Consider the following 24,310-nt stretch of genomic DNA (forward strand, 5'->3'; position numbering starts at 1 on the left):
AGACCATGATTGTTACTAAGTCATGTGTTCACATATACAATCCCCATCTTGCTGTGTGCTTTCACTGTACATTGGAAATGTAATCTATAATATAACTGAAGATGTGTGATTCTGTCCAAAGCGTCTGGCACATGCGCAGGAGTCAGTGCATGCCACTCAACGGTGTCATTATCTAAAGGACGTTGGTTTCAGCAGAGAAAGAGTGAGAGGGTGAGAAGAGAGAGGGTGAGGAGAGAGAGGGAGGGGGAGAGCAGAGAGACAGTGGGAAGAGAGAGGGTGAGGAGTGAGAAAAAGGGTGAGGGCAGATAAGAGGGTGTGGAGATAGTGGGTGGGGTGAGAGAGAGTGGGAGGGTGAGAAGAGAAAGGGTGAAGGGTGAGAGGGAGGGTGAGCAGAAAGATAGAGTAAGGAGAGAGGGAGGGTGAGGGCAGAGAGTGGGTGGGGAGAGAGAGGGTGAGGAGTGAGAGGGTGAGAAGAGAGAGGTTGAGGAGAGAAAGAAAGGGTGAGCACAGAGAGAGGGTGGGGAGAGAGAGGGTGGGGAGAGAGAGGGTGGGGAGAGGGTGAGGGGTGAGAGGATGAAAAGAGAGAGGGTGAGGAGAAAGGAAGGGTGAGCGTAGAGAGAGGGTGGGGAGAGATAGGGTGAGAAGAGAGAGGGAGGTGAGGGCAGATAAGAGGGTGTGGAGAGAGAGGGTGAGGAGAGAGAGTGGGAGGGTGAGAAGAGAAAGGGTTAGGCGTGAGAGGGAGGGTGAGCAGAAAGAGAGAGAGTAAGGAGAGAGGGAGGGTGACGGCAGAGAGAGGGTGGGGAGAGAGAGGGTGAGGAATGAGATGGTGAGAAGAGAGAGGTTGAGGAGAGAAAGGGTGAGCACAGAGAGAGGGTGGGGAGAGATAGGGTGAGGAGAAAGAGGGAGGGTAAGCACAGATAGAGGGTGCGGAGAGGGTGAGGAGAGAGAAAGTGAGGAGAAAGAGGGAGGGTGAGGGCAGATAGAGGGTGTGGAGAGAGAGTGTGAGCAGAGAGTGAGAGGGTGAGAAGAGAGAGGTTGAGGAGAGAGAAAGGGTGAGCACAGAGAGAGGGTGGGGAGAGATAGGGTGAGGAGAGAGAGGGAGGGTGAGGACAGATAGAGGGTGTGGAGAGAGAGGGTGAGGAGAGAGAGTGAGGAGAAAGAGGGAGGGTGAGGGCAGATAAGAGGGCGTGGAGAGAGAGCGTGAGGAGAGAGAGTGAGAGGGTGAGAAGAGAAAGGGTGAGGGGAGATAGAGGGAGGGTGAGCAGAAAGAGAGAGTAAGGAGAGAGGGAGGGTGAGGGCAGAGAGAGGTTGAGGGAGGGGGAGGAGAGAGTGATAAGGTGAGAAGAGAGGGTGAGGAAAAAGAGGGAGGGTGAGGGGAGAGAGGGAATGTAAGCAGAAAGGGAGAGAGTGTGGAGAGAGAGGGCAAGGAGAGAGAGGGTAAGGAAAGAGAGTGAGGAGGGAGAGAGGTTGAGGAGAGAGGTTGGGGAGAGAGAGGGTGATAACAGAGAGAGGGAGAGGAAAGAGAGAGGGTGAGGAAAGAGAGAAAAATAAATAAATAAATCTATATATAATTGTCTAAGGGTTTTTCCGTCTGTCTGTCTTTCTGTCTGTCTGTCTGTCTGTCTGTCTGTCTGTCTTTCTGTCTGTCTGTCTGTCCTGGAAATCCCGCCTCTCTGATTGGTTGAGGCCGCCAGGCCTCGACCAATCAACGACGGGCACAGCATCGGCATAGAAATCCCGTGTTTCTGATTGGTCGAGGCCGCCAGGCCTCGACCAATCAGAGACGGGCACAGCGACGATGATGTCATAATGGATGTAGACATCCCGCGTCTGATTGGTCGAGGCCGCCAGGCCTCGACCAATCAGCAACGGGCACAGTATCAACGTAGATGTCATAATGGTTGCCATGGCGACGATGATGTCATAAAGGTTGCCTCGACCAATCAGCGACGGGCACAGTCTGCCGCGAATTCTGGAATCATCATTGTCCATATACTACGGGGACATGCATATTCTAGAATACCCGATGCGTTCGAATCGGGCCACAATCTAGTATATAAATAAACATGCACCTATAAAAATGCTGGCCACCCGGGCGTAGAACGGGTTCAGTAGCTAGTAGTTATGTGATATTCTAAGCCCAATACTTATACCTGCTATTTCTGTTCTTGTAGTTTTACCTCACACATAAATTTCGATTCTACAGGGTGGGCCATTTATATGGATATACCTAAATAAAATGGAAATGGTTGGCGATATCAACTTCCTGTTTGTGGCACATTAGTATCATGATGATGTGTTGCCCTCTTTATGCACTGAAGATGGAACGTTCCCTGAGTTTTTCCAGCAAGATGGTGCACCACCACATTATGGGTGTCACGTTCGAGCATTCCTACATGAACAGTTTCCTGGAAAGTGGATTTGTCATCGTGGGCCAGTTGAATGGCCACCAAGGTCTCCCGATCTGACCCCCTTAGACTTTTATCTTTGGGGTCATCTGAAGGCAATTGTCTACGCTGTGAAGATACGAGATGTGCAGCATCTGAAATAATGGATACTGGAAGCCTGTGCTAGCATTTCTTCTGCAGGGTTGCTATCAGTGTGTCAAGAGTAGGAGAAGAGGGTTGCATTGACAATCCAACACAATGGGCAGCACTTTGAACACATTTTATAAGTGGTCATAAACTTGTAAATAACTCATGAAAGAATAAAGTTACGTTAAAACCAAGCACACCATTGTTTTTCTTGTGAAATTCTCAATAAGGTTGATGTGTCACGTGATCCTCTTACCATTGGAAAAATAAAGTTGGATCCAAAATGGCCAACTTCAAAATGGCCACCATGGTCACCACCCATCTTGAAAAGTTTACCACCTCCCATATACTAATGTGCCACAAACAGGAAGTTGATATCACCAACCATTCCCATTTTATTTAGGTGTATCCTTATAAATGGCCCACAGTGTATATATTCATCTGCTGACACATAAACAAGCTAGACTGCACAGAACAGTCTGCTTATTTTGAAAGACAGAAGAGGTTTATGCTGTATGTCAGACTGCACACTGTGTGAAGACAGACACTGTAAGAAGACAGAACAATTATTATTATTATTATTATTATTATTAGTGACAAAAATTTGTAATGAAAAAATCGGTTTGTGTTTTGATTTTTCACGTTTGCCTTATCAGTTACTTAATTTTATCTTTTCATACATTCGACTTTTTTAGATATGGCAATACCAAGTATGTTTATTTTAATTTTTTTTAGAAACTTGGAAAAGAAGAGTCATTCAAACTTTTACATTTTAATTTTTTTTACTTTTTTAAATTATTTTTTTTGCATTACTTTTCAGTCTCCTTATGGGTCTAGAACCTGCAATCGCTTGATTGCTTATTTTGTACAATACAATATTGCATTTTATAGAGAAAATGAAGCTTTCTTATGAAGCCCAGCCAGAGGCTGCACGAAAACTGTGGCGCTGACCACAATCAAGCTTTTCTAAGAGGACTAAGATGGCAGCGATACTGACTTTCGGCGGGCCCCAACTGCCAAGAGAACCCATCGGTACACCACAATCGCATTGCAGGGTTGGTTGTAATGGGAGGGCTTTTGCACAAAAATAACTCATGCTGTGATTTTATGACTCATAATTGTATCTTAAAAGGGTTATACGATTTATTCAACCTTTACTTATTAGATGGATCCCTTGACTATAAGCAGATAACAAAGTATCTCCCTACTGCTCATTGATTATGGAAATTCCTGGCAGTAAGTGTTCACTTTCTCTACAGTGCTACCACAGGTGAAATGAAGCATTACACAGTGCATATTCAAATCAATAGGCGTAAGGCAAGACAGGTCAGGTCAGGTCCTCCAGAGTGAGAATCACTCTTTATAACTGCTCCAGTAATGAAGATACGGAACAGAGAAACCCGTTTATAAAACTCTGAATTCCCTAACAGAGGATATGAGAATGGGTTTTCAAAAGTATATAACCCCTTCAATTATATTTATTAGGGGTTCTGTTTAATACCTAATCTAACAGCTTCTTCTGTAAGCCAACAGCTGATTGGCCTTTGACCTCTATCAAGATTGGTCAAAGCCCTCAATAAAATTTGAGACTTTAGAATAATAAACGCCCCATAGACTTATTTGCTTTTCAATAAAACACCTGAAAATCAGCTCAGCTGGATATAACATAATTAACACTTTTCACTTCATTGAATCTTCTCATTAAAACTGGCATTATACTTTACAGTAACCTTGGTATAAAACAGTAACATGTATTTGTTTAATCAAAGTTTCAGCATTATGCAATACATGTAAGAGCAACTCGATAAAAGCCTTTATTTGGGATTGGGATTGGGATTGGGCTTAGGAGCTGAACTTGCTCCCTAAAGTGCAGGTGCCAGTTGTGTTATATAGCCGGTATCTGCCTCTAGCAGCAGTGACTGGAGCTAGCTCTGATCACTGCTGCTTAAACACTTAATTGACACTGTCAATCTCTGACAGCGGCATTTAGGTGGTGCATTTTCACTGAGGCGGCCATTCCAACGCTCATTGGCCCTTCCATGACTTGGTAGCAGGGTGTCGATGATTCGTCATGTCAGCAGAGCCCCCTCGTCACCATTAGCTGCTTCTTTGAAGCACAGTCACAAGCTGAATTTCACAGTACATAGTTATTTGAACTGATGTATTACAGTATGCAGTACAAGAAACCAGTCGACTGGTTGACCGGAGACTAAAAAAAAAATGAATTGAAAAAAAAAAATAAATAGTTTTAGGCTATGTGCACACGTTCAGGATTTCTGGCAGAAAATTCCTGAGAAAAACCCGGACATTTTCTGCAAGAAATCCGCAAGAAATCTGCATGCGGTTTTGCCGCGTTTTTTTTCCGGACATTTCCCAATGCATTTTGTAGTGGGAAATCCGCAAAAAACACGCAAAATTAATGAACATGCTGCGGTTTTTACCACGATGCGTTTTTTTCACGGAAAAAAAAACGCATCATGTGCACAAAACACGCGGAATTCATTCTAAATGATGGGATGCTTATTGTATGTGTTTTTTTTGCGGCTTTATAGCGTTTTTATCGGGAAAAACCGCGAAAAAACCGCAACGTGTGCACACAGCCTTAAAGATATAAAACACAAATCGCCCCCTTTTCCCCATTCTAAAATTAAAAAAAATAAAATAATAAAAAAAAAAATATTCAGTGTCACCGTTAAAAGTTCAATATATCAAAATACAAAAAGCAATAAGGTAAATGCGCTAAAAAAAATTGATATGCTACAATTACTGTTTATTTTGGTTGCCTATCTCCTCCCACGATAAAAAAAAAAAGTACAAAGAGATAAAAATATAAGTAGTACCCCAAAATAGCTCCAATAAAAGATGAGCGCAGAAAACAAGGCCTCACACAGGCAAAAAACTAAAAAAAAGTTACAGTATGTGTACCAGAAAATGGTGACCCTAACTAATTTTATTTTTGCAAAATTCAGAATTTTTTTTTAAAGCCATGAAAGTAATATAAAAACTATACAAATTTCATAATTGAAAATATCTGAAGAATAATGTTGCCAGGTCATTTTTACTGCACAAAGAAAAGTGTGAAAATGAAACCCCAAAAATATGTTGGAATTGTATTTTTTTTTGTTCATGATTTCATCTCCCTATGAATTTGTTTCTCATTTTTTCAGCACTTTATATGGTAAAATGAATGGTGCCTTTCAAATCTACAACTCATGCTGCAAAAAAAACAAGCCCTCATACAACTATGTCGACGAAAAAAAAGTTATGGCTCTAAGAACGGGAGGAAGAAGAAGAGGAAAAAAATTAAAGCATATAAAAAGACAAAAAACTGGTTGTGGAAAAACACTAATGTACAAAAAAATATTAGTGTAAAAGGAGTACAACAGTACGTTTTTATGGGATATAACACACCTATGGCAAAAGCCACATAGCATGTACCAATAATTACATAATTTTAATTTTTACAATATTTTTAAATACAAAACGTATTTTTTAAAATATGTAATTAAACTTATTTCCACTCAATTGTAATTTTTGGGCAATGTAAATTCAGATTGACAAAATAAAACAGATCGGATCCCATAATTTAGGATGACGTATGTATAAATGATGACAGTTACTGATTCTATAGTTTAGATGTGTGTGGAGCAGACGGAAGGTGAGATATTCTTTTGCACAATACGCATCTTCCTTATCATGCAATAACAGCACTCAACCTGAAACAACACCAATAAATCCTAATTGTATTTTCTTTTTTTTTTCTATGGAAATCCCCATAAATAAGCTGTGTAAAATAAAATTATTTGTTTTACCTGTGCTTATCATGTTTAGGGAATTGTAAAGAAAAATGTAACAATTTATCATTAAGATATCTGGGAGAAATGGCTATGATTGGGACATCAGCAATTGTCTTTTCTTTCCCGGATGTTATTTTCTTGATTCTCCTTTTCCTTTTCTATTCTTTTACACTCACCTTCAGCTGTCGGCGGATTCTCTCAATAAAGAACTGCCAGCAATTCTCTCTGGAGTCCGGAAGGCCGAGGGCACGAAGCTCCATCCTGGCTGAAGAGACGATAGTGTCCATCTCCTCTTCACTAAAAAGGTCTGGGACTTCACCTGCATAAAACATGTACACACAGAATACATGTGCTAAAAAAAAAACATAAAACTACTGTTCCTGGTAGATCATTTTATACTCCTAATTATTTTATGATCTACATTCCTATTCCTTTATAATGAATGAAATACTCTAAATGTTTCTCCCAAATTCTAAAAAAAAAAATCAACTGTAGATGAAAGTTATTTTAATGTTGAATTCCTCCTATTATTTTGGAGTTCCGTTTCTTTGTGGTGCCTCATTCCTCTTAAAAATGTATGCATTAATTTGTATTTAGGTCTCACTAGAGTTGAGCAAACTGATTGGATTCCATGCTATTTGAATTGATGTAGAATTCTGAATACTTTGCTGAAAAAGAGAATTCTAACAATTTGCAAATCATTTTGAGTGAAACGCTTAAAATTGCCAATTTTTTTACACATTGTAAAAGACTGTATCATCCAGAGAAGGCTCATATGACCTCAGGCACGGCTGAGCAGGCTTCCCAATAATGCCTTGCACTTATTACGTTACATGATATAGCACAGCCAATCAGGAAGGTCTAATATAGACTGTATAAAGCAACTTACACTTTACAGGTGAGAGAGGATCCCACTAACCATTAGAGTTTACATTCTACTGGAGGAGAGAGAGGACCACGCTGACCAAAAGGGCTTACACTCTACAGTAGAGAGACAGATGACCCCACTGACTGTAAGGGCTTACACTCTACAGGATAGAGAGAGAGGACATCACTGATCATAATAGCTACAGGAGAGAAAGAGTGGACCTGCTGACCATAAGGGCTTACACTCTACAGGAGAGAGAGATAGAGGATACCACTGATCATAAGACTTTACATTCTACAGGAGAGAGAAGCCACAACTGACCATACGAGTTTACACTCTACAGGAGAGAGAGAGATAACCCTGCTGACCATAAGACTTTACACTCTACAGGAGAGAGAGAAAGAGAGAGATAGGTCCTCGCTGACCATAATATCTTACGCTCTACAGGAGAGAGAGGATCCCACTGACGATAAGAGGTTGCAATCTACAGGAGAAAGAGAGAGGACACCACTAACCATAAAAGCTTACACTCTGCACAAAAGAGAGAGATTGAGAGAGAGAGGACCCCACTGACCATAAGGGCTTACACTCTACAGGAGAGAGAGGACCCCACTGACCATAAGGGCTTACACTCTACAGGAGAAAGAGAGGACCCCACTGACCATAAAAGCTTACGCTCTACAGGAGAGAGAGGAGATGGCATTGACCATAAAAGCTTACACTCTACGGGCAGTCTCACACGTCCAGATAATTCCGGTACCGGAAAAATCGGTACCGGAATTATCCGTGTCCGTGTGCCGGTGCGTTTCTGTGGCACATCAGTGTGGCACACGTGCGGCACACGTGTGCCACCGTGTGCTCACTGGGTACCACACGCACCGTGCAGGAGACAGCGCTAAAGTTTAGCGCTGTCCCCTGCATCTGGTGCTGAAGCCGCGATTCATATCTTCCCTGCAGCAGCGTTTGCTGTAGAGAAGATATGAATAATCGTGTTTAAAATAAAGATCCATGACCCCACCCCCCTCCCACTCCCTGTGCAAAACCCCATCCCCCCCCCCCCCGCTGTTATTAAAATACTCACCCGACTCCCTCGCTGGCTGGCGCTGCTTCCTGTCCTGGCCGCACCTTCTACTGTATGAGCGGTCACGTGGGGCCGCCCATTACAATCATGAATATGCGGCTCCATCTCACATAGGGGTGGAGCCGCATATTTATTACTGTAAATGAGCGGCCCCACGTGATCGCTCATACAGTAGAAGGTGCGGCCAGGACAGGAAGCAGCGCCAGCCAGCGAGGGAGTCGGGTGAGTATTTTAATTACTAGCGGGGGGGGGGGGGCACACAGGGGGTGGGAGGGGTTGGGGTCATGGATCTTTATTTTAAACACGATTATTCATATCTTCTCTACAGCAAACGCTGCTGCAGGGAAGATATGAATGGCGGCTTCAGCACCAGTGGGGGGGACAGCGCTTATAGTAGCGCTGTCTCCTGCACGGCACACGGACTGCACACGGACAATGTCCGTGTGCGGTACGTGTTTTACATGGACTCATTGACTTTAATGGGTCCGTGTAATCCGTGCGCTCCCACGAACACTGACATGTCTCCGTGTTTGGCACACGGAGACACGGTCCGCAAAAAATCAATGACATCTGCACAGATGCATTGATTTCACTGTGTCTACGTGTGTCAGTGGCTCCGGTACGTGAGGAAACTGTCACCTCACGTACCGGAGCCACTGACGTGTGAAACCGTCCTACAGGAGAGAGAAAGGACACCACTGACCAAAAATGCTTACACTCTACACGAAAGAGAGAGATTGAGAGAGTGAGAGAGGACACCAATGGCTAAAAGGACTTACACTCTACAGGAGAGAGAGGACCCCACTGACCATAAAAGCTTACACTCTACAGGAGAGAGAAAGGACACCACTGACCATAAATGTTTAAACTCTGCACAAAAGAGAGAGATTGAGAGAGAGAGGACCTCACTGATCATAAGAGCTTACACTCTGCAGGAGAGAGAGAGAGGACCCTGTTGACCATAAGAACTTACACTCTACAGGAGAGCAAGACAGTGACCTTGAAGATGGAAAATGACTCTGCCGTACAAACTGTGCTGCACTGGGAACCTCTGATCTGTGATGGCCCATTATGCTGACCACCACTGTACAAGGTATGATAACCTGCTAGATGTCACAGCTGCAAGGCATGATGAGGAGTCCAGCACGGCAAAGCAAAGCGATGTTAGCCCACTCTATGATGCACCAGCAGTGTGGGCAAGGTGCTGGGCAAGGTGTGTTTTTCTTTTTGTGAACCGCTTATCGAATCTTGAAGTGTTCAAGTTCACAAGAAAACAAAAATTTCAGGTAATTCAATTCGTACTCGATCCTCCGCGGATCCATCTGCTCATCTTTACCACTACCAAAATGCATTTCTTAGTAACAAAGTTAAATTCTTATCATAAATGTATGTTATAAAGCAAGTTTGTTTGCATATGCAAGCAGTGGTATGGCTGAATAGGCGCTTATTCCCCAATACAAACGGTACTTTTTTTTTTGTAGATATCCGACGTTCCAGTCATGAGAAATTTAGTGTAGAAGCTATATGCAAATCAAGCTCAAATTGCACTAGGGGTGTGTGAAAGCATTGGGAAGAAGCAGCAATGACACACCCTCTATGCACTTCCAGCCTGATTTGCATATTGCTTCTACACTAGATTTTTAATGACTAGTACATTGGATGGCTACAAAAACAAAAAAATATATAATTTTTATTGGGTGACAAGCAACAATGCCTCTACTTTCATGTAAAAAAATGTGTTGAGTGCTCATCAGTTACCATAAACTCCTTGCCTGAGGAGGTGGTGATGGTGAACTCATTCGATGGGGTTCAAGAAAGGCCTGGATGTCTTCCTGGAGCGTAACAATATTATATCTTACAGTTATTAGGTTCTTTAGAAGGACGTAGATCTGGGGATTTATTCTGACGGAATATAGGCTCAACTGGATGGGCAAATGTATTTTTTCGGCCTTGCTATCTATGTTACTACAAACCTTACTCTACTGCACATGGCTATAAAGATGCAAAATAATATACACGAGGGTCTACTTCACCTGTATAGGTGATACTATAAATTGCAATCTAAAAAATATCAGCTTTATTTTTACAAAACAAACTCCACATAACTGATTTATTTCTGCAATCGCAATATTTAAACTTGGGCACTCATTTCAAATGAAATTCTTCAAACAACTTGCTTCCTTTCTTCTGATTAATTTTTACTCGCTGTGTCTTTAATTGTATATATAATATTTTTTTTTCAAATAATGTATCAGGAAAACTGATCACAGACGTCTTGTGAAACAAGTGGCGATAAAAACCTATTTAAAAAAAAAAATAAAAATCCATAATAAACCGAATTATTGCTGATTGCAACTCATTATATTAAGCAGCTTGTTTGTCTTGTGTCACAGGGGTGACTTGACAGCGCCTATTACAAATCTGCGCAAATGACCTTTCACACGAGCTGATGAAGCCTATTCAAGCCCCAATGCCCTGTGCTCATTTAAAGTGTGTTATTTCTGAACTGTTTTGATCATGAATGTATTTAGATTTTTTTTCCCCTTCCTGTTTTCCTCATTTTTGGTCTCCGTTATTTAAAGACATAGGACCCATTATCATAATTTGAATAAATTTAATTTCCTGCATAGAATAAAAAAGAATGACCTGCACACCACTTGGACCCTAAAAATATGATTAAAGCGGCTGAAACTTCTACAGTATATGTTACATTGATAGAATAAAAAAAAGTATAAGTAGGCATAGTTAACAATTCTCATTAAGATGTATTATTTATTTTCTTAATAGTGGATTTATTTATTATGCTTGATTATAAAGCGCCTTCACATTCTGCAGCGCCTTACAGACATTATCCTGATGTATACCGTAATACATGGCAATTGAATAAATACAAAAATAAAATATAAATATATATATATATATATATATATATATATATATATATATACGGTATATTTAAAAAAAAAAAATTTAAAGCAGGAAATGTAATTTGTAAAATGATTGTAATAGCATTTCTTAGGCTGGTTTCACATTTGCGGTTGTGTCCGCAGCGTTTGTACGTATTGGTAAGCATTCACTGTCACATCTACACATATGGTAATTTTTTTTCCTTTTTTTAGAGCACTTCTTCCACTGCTGCAGAGGCTGAGCAGGAGCAGCGTGGAGATGGTCGGGTGGCAAGGCGGCAGCGTGTACGCATACGTGGCTGACTGTTTAATGTATCCTCACTTTGCTATTCTTGAATATGCATTTCTTTACTTTCCTCTTTCTTTACCTTTTTCTTCTTGACTCCATTTTTTTCTTGACTTTCAATATTCATGCCAGTTTTCTGTCTCTGTTTTCTTTCTTTTCCTTATGTTAATGTCTCCAACATTAATGTCTTTATTTATTTTTTAGGTTCCAGAACGGGATGAGGACCTCATTGAAAATTACCTCCTAATCTGCCTTGTCCATGAGCGAGTCCCGTTGTGGGACACCCGGGTTCCGCAGCACTCGGACAACTTGACGATCCGGCGGCTATGGAATGAGGTGGCCAAAGCGATGTGGGATGGCTGGGACAACGCCCCAACTCGGGTCTGAAATGCATTTTGTAAGTATTGCAATGCGGTGTGCTGCAGCAGTGACCATGGCCGGCCAAAAGTCCATTGTTCAACCGTTCTTTTTTGCTTTTCAACAGTGCTCAAAGTCACAAACACGTTAGCGTTCGATAAAAGATCGCTTCAACAAGGACCTTCGTCAAGAGAGCCGGGTTCCTAGAGGTCCTGGAGCAAGGATCCGCAAATACAAATATCACCGAATCCTTGCATTTTTTAGACCGGTCCTTGCCCAGAGAACGTGAGTATTTTTTTGGTGTATTGGGTTGTGTTCTATTGCCTAAATCTCTATGTTTCTATTCCACAGGAGTTGACACTTAACTTTTGTAAATGTTTCGTATTAATTTTTTTTTCTTCTTTTTTCACAGCACATGGAGGAGCACTCTTGACCCTGGTTCTGGAGCAGTCTTTCATCAGACAGCCACAGACCCGTCCCAGCCATCCAGCAGCGCTGCAGCAAGTGGGCCTGCCACACAGACTGGAGACCAGGAAGGTGGTCAATCAGGTGTTCCCCTTTACCAGTCCTCTGCCTCTTTTTTTTGGGCTCTTCCCAGCAGCGGCAGAGGGCCTCGGACAGGTCACTCATGCCCGAGTTTTTGCTCTTGAGCTCGGTCTTTCATGGTAGACTCAAGGTGATGGGTGATCGACTGGATAGTGCCATAAACCATATGAATACACGTATCCAGGAGGTCACCAAAAGCCTTGACCAAGTAAAAGCTGACCTCCAGAGGCCAGTACATAATTTTTTTAATCAAATTGAACAGGGCATGTCGGAACACCTTACTCCTGATCTCCAGCTTAGTGTCATGCAGGCCTGCAATGCTGCTTACGTGCAGGCTATGCAGCAGAGTTGGTATTTTCAGCAGACAGTGGCGGCATATCCACCTGTGCCTACACTGTAATGCTTGACCTCAATGCCGAGCCTGCTGCATATCACTACACGGCCACCTCCATTCCAAGCACTGCCGGACACCACTACAGCACCACCACCATGCCGAGTGCTGTTGGACAGCCCACCACCACCACGTTAACTGCTGCTCCTGCTTGCACTTCCTCCACTGCCACCACCATGCAGCAGCAGCACCCGGATCAGGACAGGTCGGCCACCATCACCAGGTCCCAGCTGCAACAGCACCCAGATCCTGTCATGCTTTTCGGCACCAGTATGCAGCAGCAGCAGCAGCACCCGGACCCTGGCATGGCCTTCCCCACCACCACAACCATGGAGCGGCACACGGACCCTGGCATGGCCTTCCCCACCACCACAACCATGCAGCGGCACACGGACCCTGACAGGTTGGCCACCATGACCAGGCCGCAACAAATGACCCCACCGAGGCTCCCCAGACCGCAGTGCCGATGCCAAAAAAGGAAACAAAATAAAAAACAAAGGACGATCTCAATTCCTCCCACCTCACCTCCCAATGTGTCTGTAATGTCAGGTTTGTCTCACCCTTCCAGTGAGTCTCTGCCCTCTCATGCATCAAACCCCATCTCTGAACTCCCAGACCCTACTACCTTAACTGCGACTTCTCCTGCCACCCCTGCGTAAGTCCACAGTTAGCCAGGCCTCACAGCTACACATCCCCCATTTCTGTCACTCTACCCCAAGCAGGCGCAGTTAAATTAATTTTTTTGTTAAAAAATAAATAATAATGTTTTTTGCCCCCAATAATGTTTGGTTAATTGTGTATTTCGCCACCAGCGACACACACCGTGCGCCGAATAAAACACTGTGCTGCACACTTTATTTTTTGGCTAACTCATAACTCCAGTAGTTATTAAGTAGAACACCTCACCTTTGTGTGTTTGGTATATAGCTATGAGGTGGCAAAAAAAAATTACTTGTATTTCCTCCATAATCTCTTTAGTTTGATTAATTTGTGTCGTAGGTGGAAGAGAAAATGGCGGTAATACAATGCAGAACTATACTCAACAGGTCATGTTTCAAAAAAATAATTATTTATTACACTTGACTTGGTGAGTAGAGAACTGCCGTGTATAACCTCCATTTTTTCTTCAGTGTACGTAATCTATTTCACACAAACAGTATTGACGATGGAGGTCATACAAGGCATATTATACTCACCTGGACATGTGTCAGAGATAGTGAATTCACGAGGCTGTTATTTGTGCATCATGAATTCATTATTTCTGACACCTGACTTGATGAGTATAGATCTGTTTTGTATTAAACCTCCATCGTCTCTTCAGTCTGCATCCAATAGATACTGCAGAACAGAATCAGGACGCAATGACGTCAACTACCATACCACTAGCAACCTAAGTGGTTTTTAGAGGAAATACATAGGAGACTCGGTCAAAATATCAAAACACGTAGTTTATTAACAAAAAATATTAGTAACATTTAAAACATAACTGGTACAGACTCAAACCCAACAGGACATTTTACACAATATTGTCTTGCCATGCCACACGTCCAATATCAGAATCAAAATAGGCAGCAAATTGGTCCCGCATGTGGCCAACTTCAACAGTTGACCGCAGCGGGTGATGCTGGTAATCTCGCAATGGGTTTGCAACTGTTCAATGTTGGGTCGTTCCTTAGCCATTATGTAATTGTGGAGAAGCACACAGGCTTTGACAACTTCATCGACTGTCTCCATTTTTAGATTAATGGCTGTCCCAAGAATGCGCCATTTTGAGACTAGAATCCCAAAGGTACACTCCACTTTTCTTTGAGCCCTGGTCAGTCTGTAGTTATAAATCCTTTTAGTGTGGTTCAAATCCCGATTGGAATATGGCTTCAGTAGGTTTTCACACATCTGAAAGGCCTCATCCCCAACCATAACAAATTACATTGGTGGGCCTTGAGTGTTGGGGAGAGGTCGTGGCAGTGGAAAATTAAAATTTTTGCCATACACACGTAGGTGTTATGACCTGGTGGTCAGGACAATAATGGACCTGGTGGTTAAGAGCACACGGAATGACCTGATAGTTACTGATAATAAGGACGAGCTCTGGGACGTGGGAACTCTGCTGACCGCAATCCCTAAACCTATCAAACACACTAGAAATAGCCGTGGATTGCGCCTAATGCTCCCTATGCAACTCGGCACAGCCTAAGAAACTAGCTAGCCCTGAAGATAGAAAAATAAAGCCTACCTTGCCTCAGAGAAATTCCCCAAAGGAAAAGGCAGCCCCCCACATATAATGACTGTGAGTAAAGATGAAAATACAAACACAGAGATGAAATAGATTTAGCAAAGTGAGGCCCGACTTACTGAACAGACCGAGGATAGGAAAGGTTACTTTGCGGTCAGCACAAAAACCTACAAAAAGACCATGCAGAGGGCGCAAAAGACCCTCCGCACCGACTCACGGTGCGGAGGCGCTCCCTCTGCGTCCCAGAGCTTCCAGCAAGCAAGAAAACAAATTAAATAGCAAGCTGGACAGAAAAATAGCAAACCAAAGAAATACAAGCTGGAACTTAGCTTCTGATGGGAAGACAGGTCACAAGAACGATCCATGAGTGAACTAGACCAATACTGGAACATTGACAGGTGGCATGGAGCAAAGATCTAAGTGGAGTTAAATAGAGCAGCAGCTAACGAATTAACCTCGTCACCTGTGAAACTCAGAAACACCCACCAGAGGAAGTCCATGGACAGAACCAGCCGAAGTACCATTCATGACCACAGGAGGGAGCCCGACAACAGAATTCACAACACGTAGGCCCATATCAGAGTTCTTGAAAGTCTGGGAGTCATTGCCATGGCCAAAAGCTCCAATGTCCACGGCGATGAAGCGACAGTCCGCATCTGCTATTGCCATGAGCTCAACAGAAAAATATTTTTTGTAGTTAAAGTACTCTGATCCCGTTCTGGCAGGTTTGATAATGTGTATTTGTTTTCCATCCACCGCACCCAAACAGTTGGGGAAATCACACACACTCCAGAATTTCTCTGCAATTTCCATCCACATGTCCTCGGTGGGTAATAATAATAATCTTTATTTTTATATAGCGCTAACATATTCCGCAGCGCTTTACAGTTTGCACACATTATCATCGCTGTCCCCGTTGGGGCTCACAATCTAAATTCCCTATCAGTATGTCTTTGGAATGTGGGAGGAAACCGTTGTACCCGGAGGAAACCCAAGCAAACACGGGAAGAACATACAAACTCTTTGCAGATGTTGTCCTTGGTGGGGTTTGAACCCAGGACCCCAGCACTGCAAGGCTGCTGTGCTAACCACTAAGCCACCGTAGGGGTATAAATTCATCCCGGAGAACATTCCACAAAGCCCGGCAGGTGTACGAAACTATACCAGACAGGGTGGAAAATCCAAGCCGGTACTGGAAGTGGAGGGATGACAAGCTCTCTCCGGTTGCCAGAAATCTGAAATAAAATAAAAAAACAAAATTACAATCAATTCTATTTATGGTGGTGTTCTGCTAAATACATAAAGGAAAATACAAATAATACTATGCAGACCAACAATAATTATGACTGGCATTTGTTTATTACGTACCTTAATGTAACCAGGAGACGTTCCTCTGCAGGAATCGCTCTACGGAGCTGGGTGTCCTGTCTCCTGATGGCTTCTTGGACACGACCAAGCAAATCCCGAAAAGAGTCTTGAGACATCCTGATATATTCCGGGAATTTGTTCGGGTTGGCATTAAGCTCGCCATATAGCATGTGGTAGGCTCCACGACTCTCCCGGAGTTCAATAATGGGGTGTCTCCAAAAACGCCTATGCAGTGTCCATCTCTGTGGTTCTCTATTTCTTTGTTGCTCCCAAGCAAACACACAAGCAAGAAACAGCTTGATGCTTAAATCCAGGTTGAAATAAAAGCTGTCCATGCGAAGATCCATCATGACACAGGATACAGTAGCACACTGTTAAGATTTCAGCAGTCCAAGGGTCTATATATATAGATATCCCATAATACACGCCCACTGTAGTCTCATTGGCGGTGTATGTTTATCTAGATTTTTCTCCTGTTAAATTTTCCACCATGCGCACAGAACATGCAAACGCATGCAAAACGCATAGAAAAGCATGAAAACGCTGCATTTTTTAAATGCATGCGTTAATGTATGCGTCTAAAAAACGCTGCGTTTGTACGCGCTTGCATGCGGTTTTTCCTGCATTTGCGGTTGCGGATTAAACGCTGCGGATTCTAACGCAAATGCGAAACTAGCCTTACCCTATTTTGCTACCTTGTTACCGAAAATACATGCTAAATGTACAGCGGGTGAAATAAGTATTAAACACGTCACCAATTTTGTAAGCAAATCTATTTCTAAAGGTGCTATTGACATGAAATTCTCAAAACATATCGGTAACAACCCATCCAATCCACAGGGGCAAATAAATCAACCATTGATGTTCATAAATTAAGTTATGTGTAATCGTGAGAAATGATAAAGGGAAAAAGTATTGAACACATTACCGAAATGTGTTTCATTCTTTGCACAAAAGCCTTGGTTGGTGATGACAGCTTCAAGACGCCTCCTGTATTGAGAAACTAGTCACATGCATTCTCAGGTGTGATTTTGGCACATTCTTCCACACAAACATTCTTCACATCCTGAAGGTCCTGTGGGTTCATTTCTATTAACTCTGAGCTTTAGTTCCTTCCATAAATTTTCTTTTGGAATCTGGTTCGGTGACTGGCTGGGCCATTCTACCAGCTTTATTTTCTTTCACTGAATCCAATTTAGTTTCCTCTGCTGTGTGGTTGGGATCATCGTCTTGCTGAAATGTCTACCCTTGTTTCATCTTCGTTATCCTGGGAGATGGCAGAAGATTTTTATCGAGGATGTCTTGGTACATTTGTTCATTCATCCTTTTTTCAATTACCGTATATGAAGTTTGCCAGTGACATATGCTGAAAAATGACCCCACACCATGATGTTCCCACCTCCAAACTCCAAACATGGTGAATATTATGCCATCCAAAGAGTTCAATATTGATCGCATCTGACGAAACTATATTCTCCCAGTATTTCACAGGCTTGTGTAAATGTTAATGAACAAAATTTAAACGTGCTTGAACATGCTTTTAGTTCAGGAATGGAGTCTTGCATGATGAGCATGCATACAGGCCATGGAGGTTGAATGCACTACTATTGTTTTCTTTAAAACAATTATACCTCCTGATTCCAGGTCTTACTGTTGGTTTGCACAGATGGTCCATGGCTCTTGGACAACTCTTCTGATAATTCTTTTCACTCCTCTGTCTGAAATCTTGCTGGGAGCAAATGGTCATGGCCAGTTTATGGTGAAATGGTGATCTTTCTACTTCTGGGTTATGGCATCAAGAGTGCTCACTGAAACCTTCAATAGTTTAGAAATGATTCTGTAACCAATGCCATCAGTATGTTTTACAACAATAAGGTTGCAAAGGTCTTGAAACAGCTCACTGGTTTTATCAATCATGAGATGTTTCTTCTGTGGCACCTCGGTAATGAGAAACCTTTTTATAGGCCATTAGTTGGACCAGCTGATGTTATTTTTCATTAAGTGGCAGGTAGGATTTCTTTCTAATTACTGATAATTTCAGCCAGTGTTATGACTTTCCAGGGCTTTTTGCACCTATCTTTCTTCATGTGCCCAGCGTTGGACTGGAGCACCTTGGGCCCACCAGAGAAAATCATTCTTGGGGCCCACTATGTAGCTACATAGAAATAGATACAAGACCACCAATTGTGCAGTAAAACGTGCTAATATCAGGGTATAATATAAGGTAGTTCACGTCTTAATTATGTAGCAGGGGTTGGGGTAGCCCCCTCACACAATATAATTTAGCCCCCTCATAAAATATAACGCTGTCCCCTCTCATAGAATATAATGCAGCACCCCACAACATATAATGCAACCCCCTCAGGCATAACGCAGTCCCCAAAATAGAATATAATGTAGCACCCTCATAGGGTATAATGCAGCCCCTCATATAGTATAATGCAGCCACCACAGAATATAATGTAGTCCCCTGAGAGAATGCAGCCCCACCACAGAATATAATGCAGCCCCCCATAGAGTATACTGTAGCCCCCTCACATAGTATGATGTAGCCCCCATAATATAATGTAGTCCCCTGAGAATAATGCAGTCCCCCACAAAGTATAATGCAGCCCCTCTCCACCCCCATCATTGTCCTCATCACCACCTCCATCATTGCCTTCTCCCCCACCACCTCCATCACTGCCCATTCCACCACCTGCATCACTGCCTCCTCCCCCACCATCATTGTCCATTTCATCACCTCCATCATCACCTCCATCATTGCCTCCCCCCACCACCATCATTGCCCATCACCTCCATCATTGCCTCCCCCACCACCATTGCCCATTTCATCACCTCCATCATTGCCTCCCCACCATCATTGCCTATCACCTCCATCATTGCCTCCCATATCATCATTACCTATAACCTCCATCATTGCCTCCCCCACCATCATTGCCCATCACTTCCATCATTGCCTCCCCTCACCCGCATTGCCCATCACCTCCACCATTCCCTCCCTCACCATGATTGCCCATCACCACCATCATTGTCTCCCCCACCATCATTGCCCATCACTTCCATCATTGCCTCCTCTCACCTCCATCATTGCCTCCCCACCACCACCACCATTGCCCATCACCTCCATCATTGTCTTCCCTCCACCATCATTGCCCATCACCTTCATCATTGCCTCCCCACCATCATTGCCTATCACCTCCATCATTGCCTCCCATACCATCATTACCTATCACCTCCATCATAGCCTCCCCACCATCATTGCCCATGACTTCCATCATTGCCTCCCCTCACCCTCATTGCCCATCACCTCCATCATTCCCTCCCTCACCATGATTGCCCATCACCTCCATCATTGTCTCCCTCACCATCATTGCCCATCACTTCCATCATTTCCTCCCCTCACCTCCATCACTGCCTCCCCACTACCACCATTGCCCATCACCTCCATCATTGTCTTCCCTCCACCATCATTGCCCATCACCTCCATCATTGTCTCCCCCACCACCATCATTGCCCATCACCTCCATCATTGTCACCCCCCACCAATATCATTGTCCTTCACCACACACACACACAAACAGCTCACCGCAGCTCATCATCACACACACACACACACACTCTCACACACAAAGGCAGGCACACACACAGACGCAGGCACAGAGCACAGCTCACCTCCCTGCAGCCTCTTCCTCGCTGGATTCCTGGAAGCTTTCTGACTGAGACAGCAGCACGCTGGATGATGATGTCATCCAGCTGGGCTGTCTCAGACAGGAAGCAGAACGCCGGGAGGTGAGCTGCTCTGTGAGTCTGTGTGCCTGCATGTGTGTATGTGTGCGGTGCTGTGTGTGTGTGTGTGGGTGTGCAGTACTTTGTGAGTGTGTGTGTGTGTAGTGCGGCTTTACATGCGGGCAGTGTTAGCTGCATCTTGCGGCTAACACTGCCCGCTATTAAAGACAAATGGTATTCACTCCTCTCCACACCCATAGGGGCGTGGGGAAGCGTGAATATTCATTTTGCTTTAGCAGCGGGGACAGGATCCTGTCTCCAGCTGCTGCTAATGGCACAGGGCAGGCCCCCTTGACTCAGGGGCCCCATAGCCACTGGCTTGGGGCCCCTGGAGCAGTGGGGCCCTAGGCAGCTGCTGGCCAGTATGCCAGCAGGTTTCAGTGCCTGGGTCCACCGGAGAATCCTCCGGTTCTCCGGTGGGCCAGTCTGAGCCTGCATGTGCCCAATATTTTTTTTTCTATGTGTAATTTTTCATCATTACATAACAAAATTTATGGACATCTATGGTTTGATATCTTTGCCAGTGTGGATTGGATGGGTTGTTCCGAGCATCTGGTGACCATTTAATGTCAATAGCACCTTTAGAAATATATTTAATTAGAACATTGGTGACGAGTTCAATTCTTATTTCACTTGCTGTATATGGAAACTGGTACACCTAGCTAGGTCTATGCAAGTGATTTTTGGCTATCAGAAAGGATGCTTGGAACACTTTTAGAAAAATATTATTAAATTATTCAGCACCTAAATACCATTAAAATGGGCAGATTTACATTAATTATTTTTTTTATTGAAGTTCCAAAAAATATTTCTATTGATAAAGATAAAGAACCATAAAATTGTGTTGTTGCTCTGCTCCCATAAGCATGCTCGGGATAAGACGTTATCCGAGCACTTTCACTTATTTCTAGTTACAACTGATTTTTTTTCTTTGCAGGTAAAGAACAATGGGACAGATTTACTGTTATTCAATAAGCACAAGTTTCTTGGGTATATCAGATAAGACTCACCTATTCAAGTCTATGTGTACTTAAAAAAAAAATAAATCGGATCTTGCATAGAACATCCTAACTTAGAAAACTATTTGATCATGTACATTTTTTAAAGTCGATGTATGAAACGTATCACAAAAAAGATGTTACACAGATATAAAAACTGGACACGCCGATGGCACATGGATGAAAATCTGATCAAAATTAGTTAAAAATCATCCAAGTTCTCTGGATGAAACTCGGATGATTTTTCATATGCTCGTCTGAAACCCATGGTGGTCGGAAATAAAAAAAACAAAAACATATTCTCCAACTGGACCACCGCCGCTCCTGGGTGATGGTACTAATTTAGGTGGAGCCACCTTTTTAAACATTGGCATTAATGTTTAATAAAGGAAAAACTTAAAAGTCCAAGCAAAGATATAGATCCTGGATTAATAACCAGGAGAAATCTTTCTAAGTAAATTAATTGTACCTGATGCCAGCAAGTCATTGATGAGCACAAGGAATCTTTCATCAGGAATCTGCGCATCTGTGTGGAGGAAAACTGTCCCGATATTCTTTACTCCAACTTTAAAGTATAATGTGGCGATGTCACTCTGCAGAAAAAGAACAATAGTCAGGATTATTTGTAAAATTACAAGCAAACTGTGTCGTAGCACCATCAGTCTTGAGACCCAAGATGTCTTAAGAGAATTTCTCATAGTTTTAGTCTCGCAATTGTTTCTTTAATTTCCGTTTCTTATTAGGAGAAGTCAGTGTAAATTTGACACAAGATTCAGTTTGACTTTTGATGGGCAACGTCATACTCCACAAAAATTGTATTAAAGAAAACAACAAAGCGCACAACTGAAAAGTAATCTGTTTCCAGGTTTATGCTTTCCAATCTAATTGGACTGAGACCCTGATTCCAGTGATGTATAACCTACTGGGCTCCTTGCTGTAGATTTGGTAAAACACTATCTGCTGCAGCTCTGCTAGTTCTCTCAATGATGAGTTCTGTATAGCCCAACCCACAGCATTGATTGACAGCTTTCTGCCTACACTGTGTATAGGAAGAAAAATACCAATCAGTGATGAGGACTGGAGCTCATGAATATCAAAGATCACATTGCCAATAGTCATCATTGATTTTGCTACAAGACCTGCGGCAGATAAAACAGATAGCAAAACAACTGCAAGAATACAATCTAGTGACACAGCACTGGAATCGGGGTTTCTGTCCCTTCTTTACGTTGCTTTCAAATAGGACAGCATAAACCTGGTTACAGATAATTTAAAAAGGACCCATCATAAGGTCAAAAGTGGCTAATATCTCTTATTTTATTCCCGCTGATCCTCTGACTGTTCCGCATTTAAAAATAATAATAATAATTAAATCTGCCATAGGGTTCCATAGATATAGGCCTTTTAATTTAATGCTCATGTTTATGGTCTCTTTGAAGGAAACGTTCTCACATGGTAATTATGCAGAGCAGCCTAAAGACATTAAAGACATGCCCCCCAGAGAATGCTGTGATCAACAACCCGCTTGGTAAAGAAGATCATAAAAAGACCATAAAACTTAAGCGCACTAAATAAAAAGCGAAATGTCTTTGGAACCATAGGGTGGATTTTAAAAACAAAAATGAGGAATACTCAGGGGATCTGATCAAAAACTGGCCACTGTTGACTTAAGAAAGTAGTTTTCAAAAGTGAAGTTTGATATTGATCAACTATTTTTAAGATAAGAGGACATCACATTAATGCCAGATCAATATGGTTCTGACCCCCTGCATTTCCAACCAATGGTTAATTGAAGGAGCCATGGGATTTTTGTAGCCTCTTCTGCAACCAAATGAACTCTGAGATGAAAGATAAGAGGAGCTTCTCTATTTCAACTCAGTACCTGATTTTTGCAGAACATTCTCGCAAGCTCAACTGAAAAATAGATATGAAGAAAGCATAATAGGTGTTGTTTCTAGCACTGGGCTGGGACCTGTTACTTGCTCAAAAATTAGTTAAATAGGTTGTAAAAATCTCTGAGATGCCCTGAATCTGCCATTCTTTTCCATTTTGAATTACGTTATTGCAATGCAGAGATATTCATATTTGTTTCTTCTGGAGCGCAGTATATGAAATCTCTGCTTCTAGAGCAACTGGGTGGTTCTCCAGAGTCTTCTTTGTGGGTGTGTGCTTTCATCTCTCCCTGCGAATCACAGATCACAGCTCTGCAGTGGTAAGACTGACAGATTTTAGCTGCTGAGCTCTGATTGGCAGTGTATGGGAGGAAGGGTTGAAAGCGCACGCCCCCAGAGAAGACTCTGAAGAAACGCCCAGCTGCACTACAAGCAGAGATTTCACATAATGAGCTCCAGAAGAAACCAATGTGAATATCTCTGTAATGAAATGACTCAGTGCGAAATGGAAAAAAGCGACAGAATCGGGAGCTCATGGATTTTTCCAAATATTTAACTCAATTTGTTCAAGCAAGTGACAGATCCTCTTTAAGAAACTGTAAAGCAAGTCACAATGCTTCATGCCCTTTGTTTCTCCAAGAAAAATATTGTATGAAATATTTGCACACCAAATATTTTCACAATTTTTTGACCAGATTTGTGGTACAATCTCCCCTGTTGTCTATAGTTTTCATATGAGCAACATTCAGCGTTGGAGAAAAGCAAAACGTTGTCAACCAGGACTAAATATCGTCTAGTAACGAAGTTACTGATACATTCGGTGAGTTGGGTACCATGGCAACTACAGTATCCCCTCCGTCAGCTAGCGCAGACCTTTGCGCAATTAAAGAGGAGTTAAGAAATTGGTTTATTTGTTTTGTATAATTGTGGCAACGCTTCTTCCACATTGACCTGCAAGTAGTTTTGAAAAAAAAACAACAACAACAATATTTGCAAATGGATAATTAAGCAAAGAATTAGTTTGACGCATTGTTTACTCAGGAGAAATCTAATCGCCACCATTTTAATTGCAGTGAAGTGCTGAAAATTGTATTGTTTATCTAGCAGATAATGAGGAGAAAGCTCGTTCACCTGCTTGGTACTAGCAAAGTCTTTCATGGTACTGTTTACTGGTCCAAAAGATGGTGGTAATTGCATGTCAAGTGAAGTCTTAATTATGAAGAACGTATCTAACCCCGCAAAAAAAAGGAACAGCAAAACGCTT

The 24,310-nt window shown here is 42.6% G+C and overlaps 1 protein-coding gene across 1 annotated transcript in view; it reads right to left on the minus strand.

The window, feature by feature from the left end:
* Window positions 1-24,310, minus strand: part of LOC138646080 (dynein axonemal heavy chain 11-like) — a 377,510-nt gene that overhangs the window by 198,548 nt on the left and 154,652 nt on the right. Inside the window, exons 43-44 of the mRNA XM_069735549.1 lie at window positions 21,624-21,747; window positions 6,508-6,650 (exon numbers count right to left, since the gene is read on the minus strand). Coding sequence (XP_069591650.1) covers window positions 6,508-6,650; window positions 21,624-21,747 — 267 coding nt within the window. The remainder of the gene's footprint in view (window positions 1-6,507; window positions 6,651-21,623; window positions 21,748-24,310) is intronic.

This window comes from Ranitomeya imitator, chromosome 7 (genome assembly GCF_032444005.1).
Source record: "Ranitomeya imitator isolate aRanImi1 chromosome 7, aRanImi1.pri, whole genome shotgun sequence".
NCBI lineage: Eukaryota > Metazoa > Chordata > Amphibia > Anura > Dendrobatidae > Ranitomeya > Ranitomeya imitator.